Source organism: Pongo abelii, chromosome 1, assembly GCF_028885655.2.
Source record: "Pongo abelii isolate AG06213 chromosome 1, NHGRI_mPonAbe1-v2.0_pri, whole genome shotgun sequence".
NCBI lineage: Eukaryota > Metazoa > Chordata > Mammalia > Primates > Hominidae > Pongo > Pongo abelii.
In genome coordinates this window covers 110,566,327-110,588,930 of record NC_071985.2, presented here as the reverse complement: position 1 = coordinate 110,588,930, position 22,604 = coordinate 110,566,327, and the positions used below count along the sequence as shown (strand labels likewise).

General features: G+C 42.2%; 2 protein-coding genes and 1 long non-coding RNA gene across 5 annotated transcripts in view; 1 reads left to right on the top strand and 2 right to left on the bottom strand.

The window, feature by feature from the left end:
* Positions 1-16,492, bottom strand: part of ACP6 (acid phosphatase 6, lysophosphatidic) — a 38,548-nt gene extending 22,056 nt beyond the window's left edge. For 2 of the 3 annotated variants that reach the window (XM_024242495.3, XM_054547183.2), the window contains exons 1-4: positions 15,852-16,070; positions 5,638-5,766; positions 5,387-5,517; positions 4,951-5,030 (exon numbers count right to left, since the gene is read on the bottom strand). In XM_024242495.3, the coding sequence (XP_024098263.1) occupies positions 4,951-5,030; positions 5,387-5,517; positions 5,638-5,766; positions 15,852-16,070 (559 nt within the window). 3 annotated transcript variants of the gene reach the window in all.
* The window catches only part of LOC100447686 (neuroblastoma breakpoint family member 12), a 2,265,351-nt gene that overhangs the window by 1,603,475 nt on the left and 639,272 nt on the right, over positions 1-22,604 (bottom strand).
* LOC129058944 (uncharacterized) overlaps positions 16,522-22,604 on the top strand; it is a 33,266-nt gene continuing 27,183 nt past the window's right edge. The window contains exons 1-2 of the long non-coding RNA XR_008524432.2: positions 16,522-16,964; positions 17,081-18,766. This is a non-coding gene — a long non-coding RNA (uncharacterized LOC129058944). The remainder of the gene's footprint in view (positions 16,965-17,080; positions 18,767-22,604) is intronic.

Genomic DNA, 22,604 nt, shown 5'->3' with positions numbered 1-22,604 from the left:
GAAGTTGAATCTCTGAATAGACCAATAACAGGAGCTGAAATTGTGGCAATAATCAATAGCTTACCAACCAAAAAAAGTCCAGGACTAGATGGATTCACAGTCGAATTCTACCAGAGGCACAAGGAGGAACTGATACCATTCCTTCTGAAACTATTCCAATCAATAGAAAAAGAGGGAATCCTCCCTAAATCATTTTATGAGGCCAGCATCATCCTGATACCAAAGCTGGGCAGAGACACAACCAAAAAAGAGAATTTTAGACCAATATCCTTGATGAACATTGATGCAAAAATCCTCAATAAAATACTGGCAAACAGAATCCAGCAGCACATCAAAGAGCTTATCCACCATGATCAAGTGGGCTTCATCCCAGGGATGCAAGGCTGGTTCAATATACGCAAATCAATAAATGTAATCCAGCATATAAACAGAACCAAAGACAAAAACCACATGATTATCTCAATAGATGCAGAAAAGGCTTTTGAGAAAATTCAACAACCCTTCATGCTAAAAACTCTCAATAAATTAGGTATTGATGGGACATATCTCAAAATAATAAGAGCTATCTATGACAAACCCACAGCCAATATCATACTGAATGGGCAAAAACTGGAAGCATTCCCTTTGAAAACTGGCACAAGACAGGGATGCCCTCTCTCACCACTCCTATTCAACATAGTGTTGGAAGTTCTGGCCAGGGCAATTAGGCAGGAGAAGGAAATAAAGGGTATTCAATTAGGAAAGGAGGAAGTCAAATTGTCCCTGTTTGCAGATGACATGATTGTATATCTAGAAAACCCCATCGTCTCAGCCCAAAATCTCCTTAAGCTGATAAGCAACTTCAGCAATGTCTCAGGATACAAAATCAATGTACAAAAATCACAAGCATTCTTATACACCAATAACAGACAAACAGAGAGCCAAATCATGAGTGAACTCCCATTCACAATTGCTTCAAAGAGAATAAAATACCTAGGAATCCAACTTACAAGGGACGTGAAGGACCTCTTCAAGGAGAACTACAAACCACTGCTCAAGGAAATAAAAGAGGATACAAAGAAATGGAAGAACATTCCATGCTCATGGGTAGGAAGAATCAATATCGTGAAAATGGCCATACTGCCCAAGGTAATTTATAGATTCAATGCCATCCCCATCAAGCTACCAATGACTTTCTTCACAGAATTGGAAAAAACTACTTCAAAGTTCATATGGAACCAAAAAAGAGCCCGCATCGCCAAGTCAATCCTAAGCCAAAAGAACAAAGCTGGAGGCATCACACTACCTGACTTCAAACTATACTACAAGGCTACAGTAACCAAAACAGCATGGTATTGTTACCAAAACAGAGATATAGATCAATGGAACAGAACAGAGCCCTCAGAAATAACGCCACATATCTACAACTATCTGATCTTTGACAAACCTGAGAAAAACATGCAATGGGGAAAGGATTCCCTATTTAATAAATGGTGCTGGGAAAACTGGCTAGCCATATGTAGAAAGCTGAAACTGGATCCCTTCCTTACACCTTATACAAAAATCAATTCAAGATGGATTAAAGACTTAAACGTTAGACCTAAAACCATAAAAACCCTAGAAGAAAACCTAGGCATTACCATTCAGGACATAGGCATGGGTAAGGACTTCATGTCTAAAACACCAAAAGCAATGGCAACAAAAGCCAAAATTGACAAATGGGATCTAATTAAACTAAAGAGCTTCTGCACAGCAAAAGAAACTACCATCAGAGTGAACAGGCAACCTACAAAATGGGAGAAAATTTTCGCAACCTACTCATCTGACAAAGGGCTAATATCCAGAATCTACAATGAACTCAAACAAATTTACAAGAAAAAAACAAACAACCCCATCAAAAAGTGGGTGAAGGACATGAACAGACACTTCTCAAAAGAAGACATTTATGCAGCCAAAAAACACATGAAAAAATGCTCACCATCACTGGCCATCAGAGAAATGCAAATCAAAACCACAATGAGATACCATCTCACACCAGTTAGAATGGCAATCATTAAAAAGTCAGGAAACAACAGGTGCTGGAGAGGATGTGGAGAAATAGGAACACTTTTACACTGTTGGTGGGACTGTAAAGTAGTTCAACCATTGTGGAAGTCAGTGTGGCGATTCCTCAGGGATCTAGAACTAGAAATTCCATTCGACCCAGCCATCCCATTACTGGGTATATACCCAAAGGACTATAAATCATGCTGCTATAAAGACACATGCACACGTATGTTTATTGCAGCATTATTCACAATAGCAAAGACTTGGAACCAATCCAAATGTCCAACAATGATAGACTGGATTAAGAAAATGTGGCACATATACACCATGGAATACTATGCAGCCATAAAAAAGGATGAGTTCATGTCCTTTGTAGAGACATGGATGAAATTGGAAATCATCATTCTCAGTAAACTATCGCAAGAACAAAAAACCAAACACCGCATATTCTCACTCTAGGTGGGAATTGAACAATGAGAACACATGGACACAGGAAGGGGATCATCACACTCTGGGGACTGTTGTGGGGTGGGGGGAGGAAGGAGGGATAGCACTGGGAGATATACCTAATGCTAGATGACGAGTTAGTGGGTGCAGTGCACCAGCATGGCACATGTATACATATGTAACTAACCTGCACACTGTGCACATGTACCCTAAAACCTAAAGCATAATAATAATAAATAAAAAAAAAAAGAACTAAACAAGTTAATATATGTGAAGTTCTTAGAACAAAGTTTGCTGCATATAATTGGTCCTCCATGTCCTTGGGTTCTACATCTATGGATTCAATCAACCATGGATTAACAACATTTGAGTAAAAAAGAACAATACAAAATAACACAATAAAAACAACATAAATTAGAAAATAGTACAGGATAATACACAGCATTTACATTGTATTGGGTATTATGTCATCTAAAGATGATTTGAAGTACATGGGAGGATAGGCACAGGTTATATGCAAAGCTATGCCATTTTATAAAAGGGACTTGAGCACCTGTAGATTTTGGTATCTGCCAGGGGAGAGGGTTGTCCTGGAATCAACCCCTTTTGGATACTGTGGAATGACTGTACTAAGTCCTTTATGTGTTAGAATAACTATGACTTAAACTTATAATATATAACACTAATAATATTATAAACCTTAATATTTCCATCTGGAGTCTGATATTGGTGTCTGGATTTTGGACCCACAGTTTATGATAAAGCACACTTGAGTAGACAAATGTACATTGAGCAAATGACTTGGCCAGTGGGAAGACCAACAATCTCTAACTTTCCCCACAGCCTGATTCTCTGCAGCCTACACGTAACCTCTGGGATTTTTCTAGGATTTTACTCCTAAAGCAATATCCCAAAGTTGCACCATTTCCATCAACAGTGCCACCTTCTGGGATTCTTTTTTTTTTTTTTGAGATGGAGTCTTGCTGTCACCGAGGCTGGAGTGCAGTGGTGCGATCTTGGCTCACTGCAACCTCCGCCTCCCGAGTTCAAACAATTCTCCTGCCTCAGCCTCCTGAATAGCTGGGATTACAGGCGCCCACCATCATGCCTGGCTAATTTTTGTATTTTTAGTAGAGACGGGGTTTCACTATCTTGGCCAGGCTGGTCTTGAACTCCTGATCTCATGATCTACCCGCTTTGGCCTCCCAAAGTGCTGGGATTACAAGCGTGAGCCACTGTGCCCAGCCCCTTCTGGGATTCTTTGTTCAAGTCTCTTCATATAGGAAAGGCATGGAAGTAGCTAGGAAAGAAGCCAAACTGGAGTCCCAACACCTGTGGGTCCAGCGCAGGGAGCTGCTACCCAGACACCTGCACCTGAGGCTAGTGATTTCCTTCCCTGATGGAAACCTGGGACATTCCCAGTCTGGGACCTGCCTAAAGAGAATGTTGCCACCAATAAACATCTTTCCTTCTCAGTACCACTTTTGATGTTTCTGAGAAGATCTTTGCCTTTTAGAAGCTGAGCAGTTGAGAGCTTTCAGAAGATCAGGTGCTGTGGATCATTCCCAAACTCAAGGCCTCCCAAGAAGTAAGGGGCAGCCCATCCTGCTTTATGTAACCTAGACACGTACTGTTTGTGTGCAGCAGCCAACTACAGCCATAACTAGCAGCAGTATCCAACCCAGTCGGGGGCAAGATCAGATTCCTTTCCTGAAGGTTCTATTATTTTACATATTTCTTAAAAAATGTGATGGAAATTTTGTTTCTATTTGAGATATTGCCAAAAGCTAAACAAAGTAATAAGAACCTTTGCTTTATGGCACCTTTTTAGTAAGGTCATGATGATCTGAAACTTAGACCAGTGATTAAATGTAAATTTGAGCCAATTACAAATGACAAAATGCAGCTTCATGTGATGGCCAAAGGCTCTCAACACATGGGATCCATGAGGGAAAATAATTAATGCAGTCCTTGGGGATGAAAAGGTTGGGAACCACTGACTGCAACCATTCAGGGGCTGAATGTATCAAAACCCAAACTTGATGGACTTTCTCAAGGCTAGACGGAACAGTGTTCATGCTGTGGATTATCACCAAGATTAGGGCAGTAGCAGCAGTATTGGGTCCCAGTGTCCTTCCTTTCCAGCAATGTCTCACCTAAACAAAAAGCCCCCTCGATTGTTCACAAAACATGGTTAGGACTGCCTTGTGCAGCTTGTGTAGAAGCTTGAGGGGAGAAGCCAGGAGCCAGAGGCAGATCAGAGCAGCTGCTGCACTGCTGCTGCTGTGGAGGTCAGGCTGGCAGGAGCACCATAAGGCTAGATAGGGAAAGACCCACTGGACTAGGTACACACTGGAAGTCACACATGCAGGAGAAAAAAAATCAAGGGAACAGGTGCCAAGAAAGAGATAGGGGCTTTGGAAGTGAGAAGCAAGAGCCCCTCAGGGACAGGGACTGACTGGAACCCCAAATACGAACCTTCTTTCTGACACTGGAAAAGCCCAGCCAGCAAACAACGGGTGGACTCCAGATTCCGAAAAATGTTAGTGGAACGAATACTGAAAAAAATGACAAAATAGTGACACTCATAAAAGGCATATTTAATTATATACACTCTATTTTATTCCACATAGGCTTCAGGGGTTTTTCAAGAGTACATAAGGAGAGCTATGGAACTAGGAAGAATGCTTTACTTTTTTGTGGGATGTCAGCCCCTGAGAGACTCGAAGTGCAATGAATGTGACCTCCAGGAACGACCTGTTCACCAGATCCTGTGACATAAAGGTATGCAGCATGACAAGTTGTCCCCCAAACTACCTTGGGTGAGAGTGAGAACCATCTTGGGGAGTCAGGACAGGTATCCTCATGCTTAAGACCTTAAATTAAGTGCAACATCCCTTTTCAAGTGACTCACAAGACCTCCTGTGGGTTGAAGGTTGGTGAAAGAAAGGGAATGTCTTCCACGTAGTTCTTCCTCAGTCTCTCTCCCAAGGCAAACATCTGCTGCATGCCCACCTTGGTCAGCTGCCCAGCAAACATGCCCCCCTAAAGTAGGGAAGAAAGAGAAAGAAGAATGAAAACACCTGACAGCCTGCTGAACTCAGCCCAGAGAAAACCACCCAACCTTTGCAGTGGGGCTCCCCAGAGCAAGGAAGCATTTCTCACCTTCAGGGTGGTCTCACAGTATTGAGCATCGTAAGGAGAATATGGTTTCGGACCACCAGCTAGATTGGTGACTGTGTAATCAAACTGAGTTTGGGGTGGGACCTCTAATAGCTGGGGGTTCCACTCTACCTGTTAGTACAAAAAAAACACACCACATTGTTTAAAAATGGTTCTTGAAATGTACAGCATTAACATCCCAAAGCACTCAGAATACATGGCTGGAATCACTGACACTAGGCCTGCAACCTTCCTATGGGATGGAAAGAAAGAAATGTTAGCTAAAATTAAGGGAAGAAAAGATGGTGATTTATTATTCCAGGTGTCCTTAGCGTAAGTCCTGTTATTGCTACACTAGTAATGACTGCTAAGGGGCTGCTCTGGCACTTAGCTCACACTGAAGTAAAGGGGAGAAGTGACTAGAATGCCTGGCTTGTGGATACGTGGTGAATGAATGGATGGATGAAAGAAATATGATATCAGTGACCATATGTAAGAATTTATAAGGAATTAATCTGGAGGTTTATACACCCTATCCCAGCTTAAGGATTCTACTTAATGTCCTTGTAACTAATACACTTTTTTCTTCCTTTCATGCAGTTCATGAAACAAGCAGCTGCCATCTAAGATGTTGCTTTTTCATCATCTTCCGTCATTCCTTGCAATCTGGCTCCTGCCCCAACTGTGCTGTAATGATTTCAAAACATCACTAGTGGCCACAGGTCTCATAGCTCCAACTGTCCATAAAACTCTGACACTCATTGAGTCAGATGTGATGACTTCAGTTTTAAAAACAAGTCTAATCCCATAGACCAGTTCCCTTTCCCAATCTACTATGTCCCTCTCAATATTACCACAGTTCTTCTAGGCCCCAAACCTCAAACCTTTGGCTCCCTGTAGATCCACTATCCCCACACCAAGCCCTGTTGATCACTGCTTAGAAGAAAAGTCCCTCCCAATGGTCCTTCCATGATCTTATTGTAGAATGTAAACCTTACTACTGCAGGCAAAAGCCTGTGACAAACTCCTCCCTTTGACCTGCACAATCCATCCATCCATAGCCAACTAATTAATCTTTTTGGAAAAAATATTTTTTATTGCATTTAAATATTTTATTTTATTTTTAATTGACAAATAATTGTATATTGTATATATTTATGGAGTACAATGTGATGTTTTGATATACATTTACATTTGATATATGATTAATGTAAACAAAATCCATCAGCTCACATACTTTCATTTTTACGTGGTGAAAATATGTAAAGTCAACCTTTTAGTAACATAGGCATACATCATTTTATTGCTCTTTACAGATATTGCATCCTTCACAAATTGAAGGTTTGGAGTAACTCTGCATTGAGCAAGTCTATCAGTGCCACTTTTCCAACAGCATGTGCTCATTCATGTCTCTGTGTAAAATCTGGTAATTCTCATAATATTTCAAACTTTTTCATTACTATTAAATCTGTCAAGGTGATCTATGATTTGTGATTTGTTTTTCTTTTTGAAATGGGGTCTGGCTCTGTTGCCCAGGCTGGAGTACAGTGGCATGATCTTGGCTCACTGAAACCTCTGCCTCCTGGAGTGCAGTGGCATTACCTTGGCTCATCCTCCCACCTCAGCCTCCCGAGTAGCTGGGACTACAGGCATATACCATCATGCCCAGATAATTTTTTTTTTTTTTTTTGAGAGACGGGGTTTTGCCATTTTTCCCAGGCTGATCCTGAACTCTGTGAACTTTGATGTTACTATTTTAACTATTTGGGAGTGCCACAAACCGCACCCATATAAGATGGCAAACTTAATCAATAAATGTTGTGTGTTTTCTGAGTGCTCTGCTGATTGGCTTTTCCCCCATCTCTCTCCCTCTCCTCGAGCCTCCTTATTTCCTGAGACACAACAATATTAAAATTAGTCCAGTTAATAACCCTACAATGGCCTCTAAGTGTTCAAGTGAAAGGAAAAGTTGCAAGTTTCTCACTTTAAATCAAAAGCTAGAAATGATTAAGCTTAGTAAGGAAGGCATGTAGAAAGCTAAGATAAGCCAAAACCTATGCCTCTTGCACCAAACAGCCAAGTTATGAACGCAAAGGAAAAGTTCTTGGAGGAAATTAAAAGTACTACTCTGGTGAACACACAAACAATAAGAAAGTGAAACAACCTTATTGATAACACGGAGATATTCAATGCAGAAGAAACAGCCTATATAGGAAGAAGATCCCAGCTAAGACTTTCATAGCTAGAGAGAAAAAGTCAATGCCTGGCTTCAAAGCTTCAAAGGACAGGCTGATTCTCATTAGGGATTAATGCAGCTGGTTTCCTTAAGGTGAAGCCAAGGCTTATTTACTATTCTGCAAATCCTACAGCCCTTAAGAATTATGCTAAATGTCCTCTGACTGTCTGTATAAATGGAACAACAAAGCCTGTATGGCAGCACATCTGTTTACAGCATGGGCTACTTAATATTTTAAGCCCACTGTTGAGACCTACTGCTCAAAAGAAAAAATTGATTCCTTTCCAAATATTACTGCTCATTGACAATGCACCTAGTCACCCAAAGGCTCTAATGGAGATGTACAAAATTAATGTTGTTTTTGTGCCTGCTAACACAATGTCCTTTCTGCAGCCCATGGCCCAAGGAGTAATTTTGACTTTCAAGTGTTTATTATTTAAGAAATACATTTTGTAAGGCTATTGTTGCCCTAGATAGTGATTCCTCTGATGAATCTGGGTAAAGTAAATTGAAAACCTTATGGAAAGAATTCACCATTCCAGATGCCATTAAGAACATTTATGAGGAGGAGGTCAAAATAGCAACATTAAGAGAAGTTCGGAAGATTTGATTCCAACCCTTATGGATGACTTTGAAGATTCAAGGCTTCCGTGGAAGAAGTAACTGCAGATGTGATGGAAATAGCAAGAGAACTAGAATTAGATGTGGAACCTTAAGTTCTGACTGAATTGCTGCAATCTCATGATAAAACTTGAATGCATGAGAAGTTACTTCAAAGAAGTGGTTCCTTGAAAGGGAATCTAGTCCTGGTGAAGACAATGTGAACACTGTTGAAATTACAACAATGGATTTATTACATAAACTTAATTGATACAGCAGTGGCAGAGTTTGAGAAGATTGACTCCAATTTCAAAAGATGTTCTATTGTGGGTAAAATGCTATTAAACTGTGTCACAAGCTACAGAGAAATCTTTCATGAAAGGAAGAGTCTATCAATGTGGCAAACTTTACTGTTGTCTTATTTTTAAAAATTACCACAGCCACCCCAACCTTTAGCAACTACTACCCTGATCAGTCAGCAGCCACCAACGTCAAGGCAAGACCCTCCACTGGCAAAAAGATCATGACTCACTGAAGGCTCAGGTAATCACTAGCACTTTTTAGGAATAAAGCATTTTTAAATTAAGGTATGTACATTTTTAGACATGCTATTGCATAATAGGATACAGAAGAGTGTAAACACAACTTTTATATGCACTGGGAAACAAAAAAAAATCGTGGGTCTCACTGTATTGCGATATTTGCTTTATTGTGGTGGTCTAGACCTGAATCTGCAATATCTTCAAGGTATGCTTGTATGTGTAGAATCTAAAAAAGTCAAACTCACGGAATTAGAGAGTAGAGTGGTGGTTATCAGAGGCTGGGGGGGTGCAGTAAATGGGGAAAGAGATTTTTATCAATGGGTACAAAATTTCAGTTAGACAAGAATAATAAGCTTTAGTGATCTATTGTACAGGATGGTGACTACAATAAATAATAATGCATTGTATGTTTCAAAATCACCTAATTAATCTTGCTAAGCCAGTTTCATCATATCAGTAGTTTTTTCCTAATGTCTCAGAGGTAAGCATCTGTCCTTCAAGGACTTCTACATCGTGGCTGGGTGCAGTGGCTCATACCTGTAATCCTAGCACTTTGGGAGGCTGAGGTGGAGCATCACTTGAGGCCAGGAGTTCAAGATCAGCCTGGGCAACACAGCAAGACCCCATCTCTTAAAAAAATTTTAAAAAAAGGACTTCTACCCGCTTTGCCCAGCCCCTGTACTCAGCTTCACTGCCTCTTTCCTCCCTTCCAACCTAGACCCTGCCCACTGTTTCTGCATCTTCTTCCAGCTTGCTTCTCTTGCTTGAAGGGACTCTTGTTCCTATCTGCCCATCACCTTGTCTTCAATGTTCAAGGATAGCTCAAGTCTTACTTCCCTATCACTGACCACTCTGGTTTTCAGTGGTTATCTTTTAAATCTGAATTCCTATAACATTGATAATAAAAAAATATTTAACTCAATCTCCTACTACTTTGTTTAGTTTTAAAACTAACATTTGGAAACCTACTATGTCACATATCATCATATTTATCTTCATCCCTCCCCGAACTATCCCAGGAGAATGGTACTGGGAGCCTCAGATTTTCTTTGCATCTAGGGAGCCCTCCATTCTTCCCAAAGTCATGTGTCAGTCCCACTGGCACCTGGTCTCCAACACCTGAACCTCCTTCTGACACATCAGAGGACCAGGTGTTCACAGAGAGGCCTTCTTCCTTCTTCCACAGTTAATCACTGCTCCCTCTTTCTGACCCTCTAACCCCTCTGGATAAAAAAACCCTTCAAGGGTTCATGGCTCATGTGGCCCCACCTCCTCTCTAGCAGCCCCCTTACCACTTCTTCCCTATTCTACACACTTACTCACTAGCTATGCAACTTCGTTTCCTTTCTCATATTTCATGGCCTTTCAGTATCATGTTTCTTATGCCTGGAATTTTCTCTCCTCATTCATCTAGAAAGACTTTTGTTCATTCCATAAGACTCAACTTAAATGTTCCCAGAAACCTTGGTCATGGCCTTATGCTTTCACAGTAGCTTCAGTGGCTCTCTTTAGTAGCCTTTACCAAAGTGTATTAAACGAGCTCCTTTACTGGTCTGTCCTGTTCAGTAGACTTGGCTTCCTGAGAACAGAGACTGGGTCATCTATTGACTTCTGTTTCCCAGCAAAGGGCCTCACACACAGTAGGTACAATTAATAGCTCCAACAATTTGCCAGCTCCCATGGAAGATACCCATCTTGAGAAAACTTGACCCTGCCTTTCCTGAGTTTTCAAGTTAGTAAAGAAAAAAGGCCAGCTGTGAATGTAAATGACAGCAATACCATAATAGAAGCTGACATGTGCTGCAAGAAACCATATGAAGGCCATATCAGTTCAAAGGCAAGACAGACCTTCTCTTCTGGCTGGGGATTCAGGAGAAGTTTCATTGAGGGAATAGCATTTTAAATGAATAGTATTTAGTCAAGCAAATACCTGTACTTATAAAGGGTGACATTCAGAATTCCAAAAATAACTAGAAAGCTTGAGCAAAGCAGAGATGGTGAAGAATGCGTATGGCAAAGAAGTGGTTTGGTTTGCCTCAACCTGGGAATGGTATTCCAATTTTTAAATCAGAAAATACCATGTAAAGTTTAACTTTAGATTTGTACATATAAAGGCAAAAACTCGAATTTCTCTAGTTGAAGTAGGAGGGAATCCCACAGCCCCAGCCGCTCAACATCCTCTTAGCCCACAGGCTCCACAGAATAAATCTGAAACCTGGCAGCATATATCACAATTGGAATGGGAAGACTAGATGCAGAAAAGCCCATTTTGAGATGTTAGCAATAGTCCACATGAGAGCCTAAGGCCTCATCTAAGCCAGTAGCAATAGAGGAGGTAGACGTAAGACATTTGAGTTAGACTTGGCCAGTGAGTAAATAAAAGCTTTATTTGGGGACTGTGTTGGTAGGTAAACACAGAAGAACAAAAAAGAGACTCCTTTGATTTTTGAGCCTCATAATGGAGATATTCCTTGACTAAAACTAAGACCAAGGCAGAAAAACAGGTGGAAAGCTGATTTCAGTTTTGGGCATTTGGAGACACCTCCTTTGTGTTTCCAGTGCTCCCAGCATATTGCCTTAATTGATATTTGTTGTCTCTGCTTTATCACATTGAAACTCCTTTAAAGGCAAGACTGAATTATCCATCCTTGTAGTTCCAGTGTCCACCACAGGGCCTGACACAAAGCTCCACAGGGCCATTCAGCCTCACTAAGAAATCTCCTCTTAGGCACATTCACCAAGAGAGGACCCTTGGTGTCTCCTAGGACACTGGAGTCCAGGTCACGTCAAGTCTAAAGTACAGTTTTCAGATTTTCAAGAATGGATGATACATCAGTTTCATATAATAGTGTCCACTCCATATACATACTCTCATTCTCATTCCTGCTCTTAAGCTTCCCAGTTAGTGGCAAAGACTAACTTGATAATTTTACTTATTTTATGTATACCCATCTTCAAGGGGTAATAAAGTAGATATAGCAAAAATTAAAATATAGTAAGACAACTAATTCAAAGTAGGCAAGAAAGACAAAAGCAAACAAATGTAGGGACAAAGAAATGGATGCAGTAATACGGTTACTAAAATATGTACACCATGAAGATCTGTTTACTTACCATACGTGGGCCACAGACTTGGCACCCAGCTTCCTGACTTTTACATAAAGAAAGAAACTTGATCAGCTAGACTAGTTTAAAGAAAAAAGCAAGCCAATTGTTCAGGAGAAGCACACCATTCCTAATGCTAACAGACAAATTCCTCCCAAGGGTCCTCATAAAGAGGATAGAGTAATATAATGAACATCTTTTCAGCAGTCACAGCAATGAGTTCTGTGGGATTGTTTCTCCTAGTTCTCTCAACACAGAATGATAGCCTCTTACCAAAGCACATTTCAGCGAAGGCAATTCTGTACTGGGATTGATATACTACATTCAAGATAAAACAACAAATCTACATAAAAATAAACAAAAACCTTCCAGGTGTAGATTTTAAAATAAAGCAATCATATTAAACCTTGTCTTTACACTGGTATTACCAGGACATTTTTTAAAAGTTACTGATGCCTGAGTCCCATCCTGGGATAACCGCATTTGGATTATCCCCCAAAAAAGTGGGGCCTCCACTTTTTTAATGCTCTTCAGTCCAGATAATTCTCAAGCTTCACCAGAGAGTCTTTTACATTATCTGGATACCCTAGACCAATTAAATTAGAATCTTTCGGAGGGAGACCTTGGCATGTGTATTTTTTAAAGCTTCCCAGTTGACTCCAATGTTCCACCACGGTTAAGAACCATCGATCCTGAAGAATGGGTGGACCTCATGTAATGCTTCTTGAATACCACTTCTTTTAGCTGAGTTTTGGAAAGGTACTAAGCAATAAAAGATTCTTACATTATGCTTCTCAGCTCATCTATATTGTCAAATAAATAAGGACCCAAATGTCTTAATCAACAGTGAAGCTGGGGTAGGTTGGAATTTATTTTATAAAAACTGAGGAACCTCCCTGGGTGGAGGCCATCTTGACACTCAGGGGAGTTGAAGGAAGCCTGGAAGCAGTGCCAAGTCTTTTCTTTTGATAGTGCATTTGGATCTACTCTAATGATCAGGAAAAAAAATGGCCAATCAAGTTCTATATTTTTATTTCCAAAGCACAATCTTTTAGCAAAACAGGTTAAATCAACAGCCATTCAAGCCACAAGAAAACAACCCAATAAAACATCTAGTTTTTTGTTTTTTGTTTTTGAGATGGAGTCTTGCTCTATCACCCAGGGTAGAGTGCAGTGGCCCAGTCTTGGCTCACTGCAACCTCCGCCTCCCGGGTTCAAGCAATTCTCCTGCCTCAGCCTCCCGAGTAGCTGGGATTACAGGCGCCCACCACCACACCGGGCTAATTTTTGTATTTTTAGTAGAGATGGGGTTTCGCCATCTTGGCCAGGCTGATCTCGAACTCCTGACCTCGTGATCCACCTGCCTCAGCCTCCCAAAGTGCTGGGATTACAGGCATGAGCCACCACACCCAGCCAAAACATCTAGTTTTAAATCATGCTACTTTCTGAGAATTTGTGAGATGACTGAATGAGGTGACTTGTCACATATATTAATCTATAAACCAGTCAGAAATCAGGAAACATGTACCAAAGACAAAAAATTTTTGCCAGGCAGTCCCTTCTGACTATAATTAATAGCAGAACCAAGAAGATTAAAAAATCCCAATAATGGCCGGGCGCTGGCTCACGCCTGTAATCCCAGCACTTTGGGAGACTTGAAGCAGGCGGATCATGAGATCAAGATATCGAGGCCATCCTGGCCAACATGATGAAACCTCGTCTCTACTAAAAATACAAAAATTAGCCGGGTCTGGTGGTGTGCACCTGTAGTCCCAGCCACTCGGGACGCTGAGGCAAGAGAATTGCTTAAACCCGAGAGGCGGAGGTTGCAGTGAGCCGAGATCGTGTCACTGCACTCCAGCCTTGCAACAGAACAAGATTCTGTCTCAAAAAAAAAAAAAAAAAATCCCAATAACAACCTCTATCAAATTGGATCTTGAAATGAATACCGGACAGAGACTATCCAGAAACAAGTTTTAAGAGGCTAATATTTGCTCATAGCCTAAATTGAAAGAGTTGGTTCACCCCTGATTTTCATGCACACAACTTTATACTAGATAGCCGAAGATGTTTAAAGCATCTGTCTAAAGTCTGGAGAATATGAGCAGAGAAGAGAGGTAATATGCCTTCTCTAATTGCAAAGTCAGGCCATGGATTCAGATGCTATTTTATGGCTACACAGATTGAAGATGAATGAAGCTGGTATCCTAAGCTACAACGGACCTTTCAACCATAAAGGCAGAAGATATCCATCACACACCCACTCTCCCTTAGGCACAAAGCCCTAAAAGAATCTAAATATTTTCCTAGGGCCTTCAGGGTATATATATATATATATATGGTACATACTAGGTCTAGGCCTATACATTCAAAGTTTTACTCTCCATTACCACTGATAACTTTTTGTCTTCTACGTGAATATAATATATATTCCTACATATGATTCCCTAGTCTTTCTGTACCAAGAATAAATAGAGAAGAATTGGGGGAAGGGGAGCATCAGAGATGGGCTGTATACAAAATCATAAGGAAAATTTAGTGATCTAATATAAAAAGGCAAAGTAAGAGACTGAAAAAAAATCAAAGAATCAAAATGAAAGAAGAAATCCCGGTTCCAGAGAGCAAGTGGTAAAGCCAGAGTAAGGCTAACTAGAAACCTGGTAATAGAATTAAGTGCCTTCCATATGTATTTATTTATGTGGAAAATGCTTTAGAAGTTTAATTTCATGTGCGGCCAACCTTGAAAAATGGGTTTCCAGTTGTACAATGTAAAGAGACAATCCTGAAGGTTTCTAGAAAGCAACTGTTATTATGAAGAGTATACCTAACATCAATTTTGGACAATCTGTTTGACCTCCTCCAACATCAACCTGGAAGACCAACGATACAAAAGCACTCCACAGGTGTAATACCTGGGAGTTTGGGGATTTCAGGTTGCCTGTTCCTCTTCACTAGGCCTTTCTGCTATGAAAAGTCACATCCAGGAAAGATAATCTTTTTTTTTTTAAACTATTTGTGCTTTAGTCATAATTATCCTGACAAAACCAGACAGATTTTTAAAACATTACAGCCACAGACTAGCCCATTTTTAATTTTTTCCGACCTCAAATCCCTTCCACTATAGGTTTAGTAACCTTAAATAGAAAAGGAGAACCCTAGAATACAACACTTGTTACAAGAAAAAAACTTCAGATCTCAAATGACCTCTAGCAAACCCTGAGAAAAAGCAGTTATAAAGTTTGTTTCCAAAGGCAATGACCTCTTGTCCACTGTAATCTCAGTTAAGAGTGAGTGGTTCCTGTCACTAAAGTCCCTTTAGCCCTTCAGCTCTGACAAACCACCTTCAAAATGGTCACACAGAAGTGCACTGCACCCTTGTATTCAAGTTCACCTAGACCCTTAATAGAAATGCTGACCTGGGGCACTACTCCACACCTGCTGAATCAGAATCTGCAACGTAGCAGGATCCCCAGGCGACTACCATGCGTCTTAAGAAGGGCTTACTGATGGCTGCGCCATCAGGGCAAAACTGGAAGTTCCGGGGCTGTCCTACCCCCAGCAGGTCCTTTGCTCGAGTCTGGGGAGTCACTGGCTACTGCTGTTTTCCCTTCTTCTGGACCCAACCCGAGCCCCGCTCCGCGCGAGTAAAGCTCTGAAGATGTGTGTCAGGGCGAGACGCCTGGCCTGGCACACGGTCCTCGCCACACCAGCCCCGGCCCGGGCCGACCTCTCACCTGCTCCTCCAGCGGGAGCGGCTTGCGAGGACTCCGCGCCCCGTGTCGAAACACGACCTGCACCATTTTCAACTTCAGCAGGCTGCGGTCTACCGGACGCCGGCCATCGGCCTCCTGCAGCTCGGCCAGGGCCACCCGCCGCTGGTGCAGGCAGTAGGCCAGCGAGGTCAGGACGCCCACCGGGGTCCACAAGCGCATGCTGAACACACCAGTGATCATGGTGGTAGGCCCTCGCTGCCCTCCGGGTTGAGGATGCAGGAGGCAAACACAAGCCCTCTGCGGGCGCCGGGGCTCAGCGGGCGCCCCCAAGTCCGCGGGAACCTGCGGATGCGTACATCCAGCCCCTCAGCAAGCAGGGACCGCTGTGCCTCCCGGCCCTGAGGGAGACACCGAGTGGGAACGGGGGAGAGAACAAGAGGTGGCAGCAACGAAGAGTCCCTGGGAGTTTTAACCCGGGTCGGGGTTGGTCGCTCCTGCTGCACACCCGGCCGGGGGAGATCGGATCCTTATCTTTTGCCCGATGGGGAACCTTAAACTTGTATTTCAAGTTTGGCCTCCAGCACTCTTGAAGGAACAGGAGCCGGCCCTGAGTTCCCTGGCGGCAGCGGCTCCACCGGCAAGGACTACTCGATTCCACGTTTCTATAAGCAAGCTCCTACCCACCTCCTCACCTACTCAGGGACCCGTCCCAAGTGGACCCGCGCACAGGAGCACGGGAAAACGAGTCCTGTGGTGACATCTCGCCTGGAGACTCAGAGCTGCGGGAACTACAGCTCCCACAAGGCTGCGCGTACCGCGGCTCCCAAGAAGTGGCTAGTACCCGCCCCCCTCGCCAGCGGGCCTCGCCCCTCCGGCCCAGCCAGCCGTTTTCCAGGCGTGGGTGGCCCACGGACGTGCTTGGTCCGGCAGTGGAGTGGGAGTGAATCTGTCCGGCCATGGAGTTTTCCAGGCAGGAGGAACGCGAGCACAGAAGTAGAATTGGGTGGTGGAGGGGAGTAGTTTGAGTATAGTTTTGAATGTAGAAGACTTCCTTCCAGTCCTGGAAGCCTGGTTGCTGCAGCGAGGAGCTGAGACACCTGCCCGGTGATTGCCATTTGCGAAACACAGCACTAGGTGCTTTATATTTAGTCATTTACTACTCCCTTCTCTGTTTTTAAAAAAATTCTCAAGCTTAAGTCATTGTAATCATGTAGAACTTTAAGCTCACTGATGTGTTTACTTCCATCCAGAATACTTCTTGTGGAAAAAGCCAGGCCTTGCCTGTGAGTGTCCCAGTGATTAAGAACCTAAGAGGCGCCATGGCTCACGCCTGTAATCCCAGCACTTTGGGAGGCCGAGGCGGGCGGATCACGAGGTCAGGAGATCTAGACCATCCTGGCTAACACGGTGAAACTACGTCTCTACTAAAAATACAAAAAAAGATTAGCCAGGCGTGGTGGCAGGCGCCTGTAGTCCTAGCTACTCCGGAGGCTGAGGCAGAAGAATGGCGTGAACCCGGGAGGCGGAGCTTGCAGTGAGCCAAGATCGCGCCACACGATTCCAGCCTGGGCGACAGAGCAAGACCTCCGTCTCAAAAAAAAAGAAAACAAAAAACCCTAAGAACACAGAACAATGCCAGCCTTACCACCTGCTAGTCTGGTTTCTGTTGATATACAGGTATCCCAAGCCTGTGTCCCCAGATCTTTGAAGCAGGACACAATCTGGGACCCACTATGTGTCTATCTCCAAAGATCAAACTGGGCCAGATGTAAAGACAACATACTTACAGAGCATGGCTCCTGGCCTGAGAACAAATTCTGTTCACCAAGCTGGAAGGTTCTGAGTGCTCCCTGATGCAGGGAGGGTCATTTTGGAACACTACATATTGTCACAATTTTCTCCCTAGCCCAGCCAAGGGACTCACTTTTCAGAGTCTTATTGTGTGTGCTGATGTGATTAAAAATCGAATACTGTTTGCTATGGACTCAGTTGTGTTCCCCTCCAAATTCGTACCCACTAAGTGACTGCATTTGGACATAGGACTTTTAGAAGGTGATTCTGTCAGAGGCATTTGAACCATAGTGACTCCATCTTGAATAGCGGCTGGGTAAAATGAGGCTGAGACCTACTGGGCTGCATTCCCAGGAGGTTAGGCATTCTCAGTCACAGGATGAGGTGGGAGGTCAGCAGTACTGGTATCACAAGAAACCAGTCAAAAAGACCCTGCTGATAAAACAGGAAGTGGTAAAGAAGCGGGCCAACACCCACCAAATGCAAGATGTTGATGGAAGTGACCTATGGTCAAACTCACTGCTCATTTTACATTAATTATAATGCATTAGCATGCTAAAAGACATTCCCATCAGCACTATGACAATTTATGAATGTCGGGGCCAGCAGTTACCCTATATGGCCTAAAGTGGGGAGGAACCCTCAGTTCCAGGAAATCCCACTCCTTTCCCAGAAAATTCATGAATAATCCACCCCTTGTTTGTCATATAATTAAGAAATAACCACAAGTATATTCAGTTGAGCAGCCCATGCCCCTGCTCTGTCTATGGAGTAGCCATTCTTTTGTTTCTCTTTTTCTCTAATAAACTTGCTTTCACTTTATGGACTCACCCCAAATTCTTTCTTGCCCGAGGTCCAAGAACTCTCTCTTGGAGTCTGGATCAGGACCCCTTTCCAGTAGGAGTTTTGGTTAAGTGAAGATATAAATGTGAGGTCCTAATCTGGTAGGATTGATGGCTTTATAAGAAGAGAAAGAAGGATCTCTTTCTCCACACAGGAGACCTGATGGTTTTATAAGTTTTTGGAAATTCCTCCTTCTTTCTCCTCTCTAGTCTGCCAACTTGTGAAAAAGGTGCCTGCTTCCACTTCTGCCATGATTATAAGTTTCCTGAGGGCTCCCCCACCGTCCCCAGCCATGCGGAACTGTGAGTAAATTTACTCCTTTGTTTATAAATTGTAGTATCTTTATAGCAGTGTGAAAACAGACTAATACAGCAATGGTCCTGTGAGGGCTCACGTGTTGTGTTGGAGGGGGAGTGTGGGGAAAAACTTAGCAGCAGATCTCCAAAAGAAACCAGAGTAAGTGAGGGTGGAAAATAGCAGATTTCATGTGGTTGTTAAAAGCACTGTTTGTCAACACATGTGAGACAAACCATGGGGAGTCCAGACATATTTTGTGTGTGGTAGTAGTGGCAGTGAGCTGCAATTTAAAAGAGGCTGGGCCGGGCATGGTGGCTCACGCCTGTAATCCCAGCACTTTGGGAGGCTGAGGCAGGCAGATCACCTGGGGTCAGGAGTTTGAAACCAGCCTGGGCAACATGGTGAAATGCTGTCTCTACCAAAAATACAAAAATTAGCCGGGTTTGGTGGCACACATCTGTAATCCCAGCTACTCGAGAGGCTGAGGCAGGAGAATCGCTTGAACCTGGGGGCAGAGGTTGCAGTGAGCCGAGATTGTGCCACTGCACTCCAGCCTAGGCGGCAAAGTGAGATTCCATCTCAAAAAAAAAAAAAGAGACAAAGAGAGAGAGACTGGAAGTCCTGACCCAGGGTAGGACCGTGTGGATGGGGGTGTTAGGGTGGTTGCAGGAAGCAGGGGAACACTGAGTAGCTGTTATTTTGACCCTGGTTTTAAACTACCAGGCAGAGATGGCTCGGGGAAATAAGCCCTTTCCCAGCCAAATTGTCTTCAGAGGATTGCATTTAATATTATGTAAAAACTCAGTTTTAATAATGAGATTAGATAAGAAACAACCACATTCACTGTTTTATCCCCAGTGGTGAGCACGGTGCCTGGCTTGTAGTAAGTACTCCATAAATACTTGCCAAATGAAATTATAGGATATATCATAGGAATGTTGTTGAGCCATTGTTCATTACATCATTTATTGCTTCCTTTGTAAATCTCCTCCTGAGAAATTTGGTTTAGAGTGTTAGAATTAGAGCAAGCATTAAGAAGTATGAAGATTACTTTTCCTTCAATTTTGTCTTGGTTGTCAGGAAGCTTGGTGCCTAATTTCAAACTTACCTACAGCAAATATTTAGAATCTAGTGGCCGGTATAACTGTGATCTTTCCCTCCAGAGTATTACTCTGGATTGGATGGGAGCAAAACTGGAGAAAGGGCCATTAGGAGGCTGTTGCAGCAATCCAGCTATGAAACATGTAAGAGGTAGTTAACAAGTGAGAAGGAGGAAGGAGTCAAGGATGACTACTCTACGTTTCTGGCTTGGACAACTTGCAGATGATGCCATGCACCTGGGAAGGAGGTCGAGCAGAAATTACCAAGTTAATTTTGAATATGTAGATTATAAGGTACTTAGGTATCAAGGAAGCCAAGAGAAAAAATGTTTTTTTAAAAAAAAAGAATGGACAATAGTGTCGAATGGAATTGAGAAGCCAAGTAATGTAAGATCCAGTGTCCAATGGATTTAACAACAAAGTAATCTTCTGTTAGTTACATGAGAGCAGTCTCAGTGAAATAGTGGGATCCTAATCTAATAGTGGGGCAGAAATGGAATGCAAGTGGGAAGTAAGTGTAGACATCTTTAAGAAGCTTAGCTGAGAAGAGGGAATGAAAAAAATGCAGTAGCTGGAGGTGTTTGGTTCATGAAATTAAGGGAGAATTGTCTTTTGAAGATGAGAGAAGCTTGTATATATGTTTAAATGTTGATAGAAATAAGTTTCCAGATAAGGAGAGACAGGATAATAGATCTGATGAAGTGCTTAGGAGGGCAGGATAAAATCAGAAATGAGCTTAAGTGGCATAATTAGCTTCAGAAAGAAAAAGTATGTATTTTCCATGTTTATAGGAGGGAAATAAGAAAGAATAGGCATGGGTGAAATACATTCATGGCATGGAGATTCATGGGGCTTTTTTCTTTTTTTTTTTCCCGCAAAATCAGAGTATGAGTTAAAGGGGTAGTGATTGGTGCTGTTGACAATTTGAGGAATGTGAGAAAGTAAAATACCCACAGTATACACAAGAGAGAGGGTCACAGCTAGGTAGCCAGAGGATTGCCAGGTACCATGGAGAGCCCAATAGAGAACAGTTTTCTCCAACTTTATGGTACATCATAATCACTTGGCTTATTTGTTAGAATGTAGGTACAGGAGCACCAATATGTCTTACTATAGCTGAGTGGAGCCTGAACTCTGTGTTTTAAACAAGCATCCAGGTGATTCTGATACAGAAGCTCTTCAGATCACACATTGAAAACTATGGATAGAGAGTCAAAGAGGGGTTAGTTTTAGTATGGACGTGTTTTTTATAAAATGGGTGCTATAGTTTGGATGCTTGTCCCCTCTAAACCTCATGTTGAAATTTGATCCAGTGTTAGAAGTGGGGCCTAATGGGAAGTGTTGGGTCATGGCAGTAGATCCCTCATGAGTAATAGACTGATGGCCTCCCTCAGAAGTGAATAAATTCTCACTCTCCAAAAGCTAGTTGTTAAAAAGAACCCGGCACCTCCCTACCTCCTTGCTTCATTTCTCATCATGTTATCTCTGCACTTCATCTTCCACCATGAGTGGAAGCAGCCTGTAGCCATCACCTAATGCATATGCCCAACCTTGAATTTTCCAGCCATCCAGAATTATGAGCCAAATAAACTTGTTTCTTTATAAATTATCCAGCTTCAGGTATTCCCTTATAGCAACACAAAATGAACTAAGACTATGGGGACAATTCCCAGTGGAGGGGAAACAAGAAGACAAAAAGAAATAATTGGTAGAGAAAAATTCCTAAGGAGTTGAGAGAATGTGTGATAAAGAAGAAAAGAGGAAAGGTCACGCTTGGACAGGAGAGAAGGGTTGCATCTTTCATTAAGGGTCATCACTTCTATTAAAATGAAGAGGAGGAGGTAAAGATAGATGGTGAAGCAGGAAAGATTGGTAGTTTCACCTCCAACAAATTATTTCCCCCAGTTATATCTCCAGTAAGCTTGGGAAAAGGAAAAACATCAATAATAGTAATTGAATTAAGTGGTTACCATAACCATATACATGGCATTACGTAATGTGATATTTAATCCTTATAGTAACTCAAGTTGTAGGTACTATGACCATTTTGTAAAGGAAGAAATTGAAATTAGAGAACAGAAAGTAACTTGCCCAAGAATGCACAGATCTTAAATGGCAGAAACTGAGTAAACTAAATTTGAACCCGTTTGTCTGGCATCTGGGCCCACACTATGAGTCAGATATTACAGATATTATAATGCTTAACTTATATTAGGGAGGGGGTAGCAATTTGTGTGATATTTAGCATGGATAATACCCCTGTAAGATGAGAGATTAAAACTTTCCTTTGTGACTTCTCTCCAATGAGTCTCTTTCTTCCTACCATTTCCTCAATCCTGATGGATGGCTTCCTGTTTTTTCCTTAATATCACTTAGGATTATTTCTGTTGCAAGTGGCAGAAGACTTGATTCAAGCTGGTTTAACAGGAAAAAAGACAAAAGAATTGATTAGCCCACACAATTGAAAATTTCAAGAGAACTGCCTTCAGTCTTAGCTGTATAGAAGCTCAGTTAATATTGATTTTTTATTTCTTTTGTAGCCTCCAGCTCCATCTCCCACTGTTTTGCCTTTGTCCTCAAACTTTTTCTGGTGACTCAGAGCTCACCCCTTCATTACACAATGACTCAAGCAGTCTAACTGGAAATAAAGCGCTCTTTTCCCCCACACAAGCAGAAATTCTGGGCCTCAGAAATTTTGCCAGATTTGAGATATATGCTTAATGCTTGAACCAGTCATTTCCAA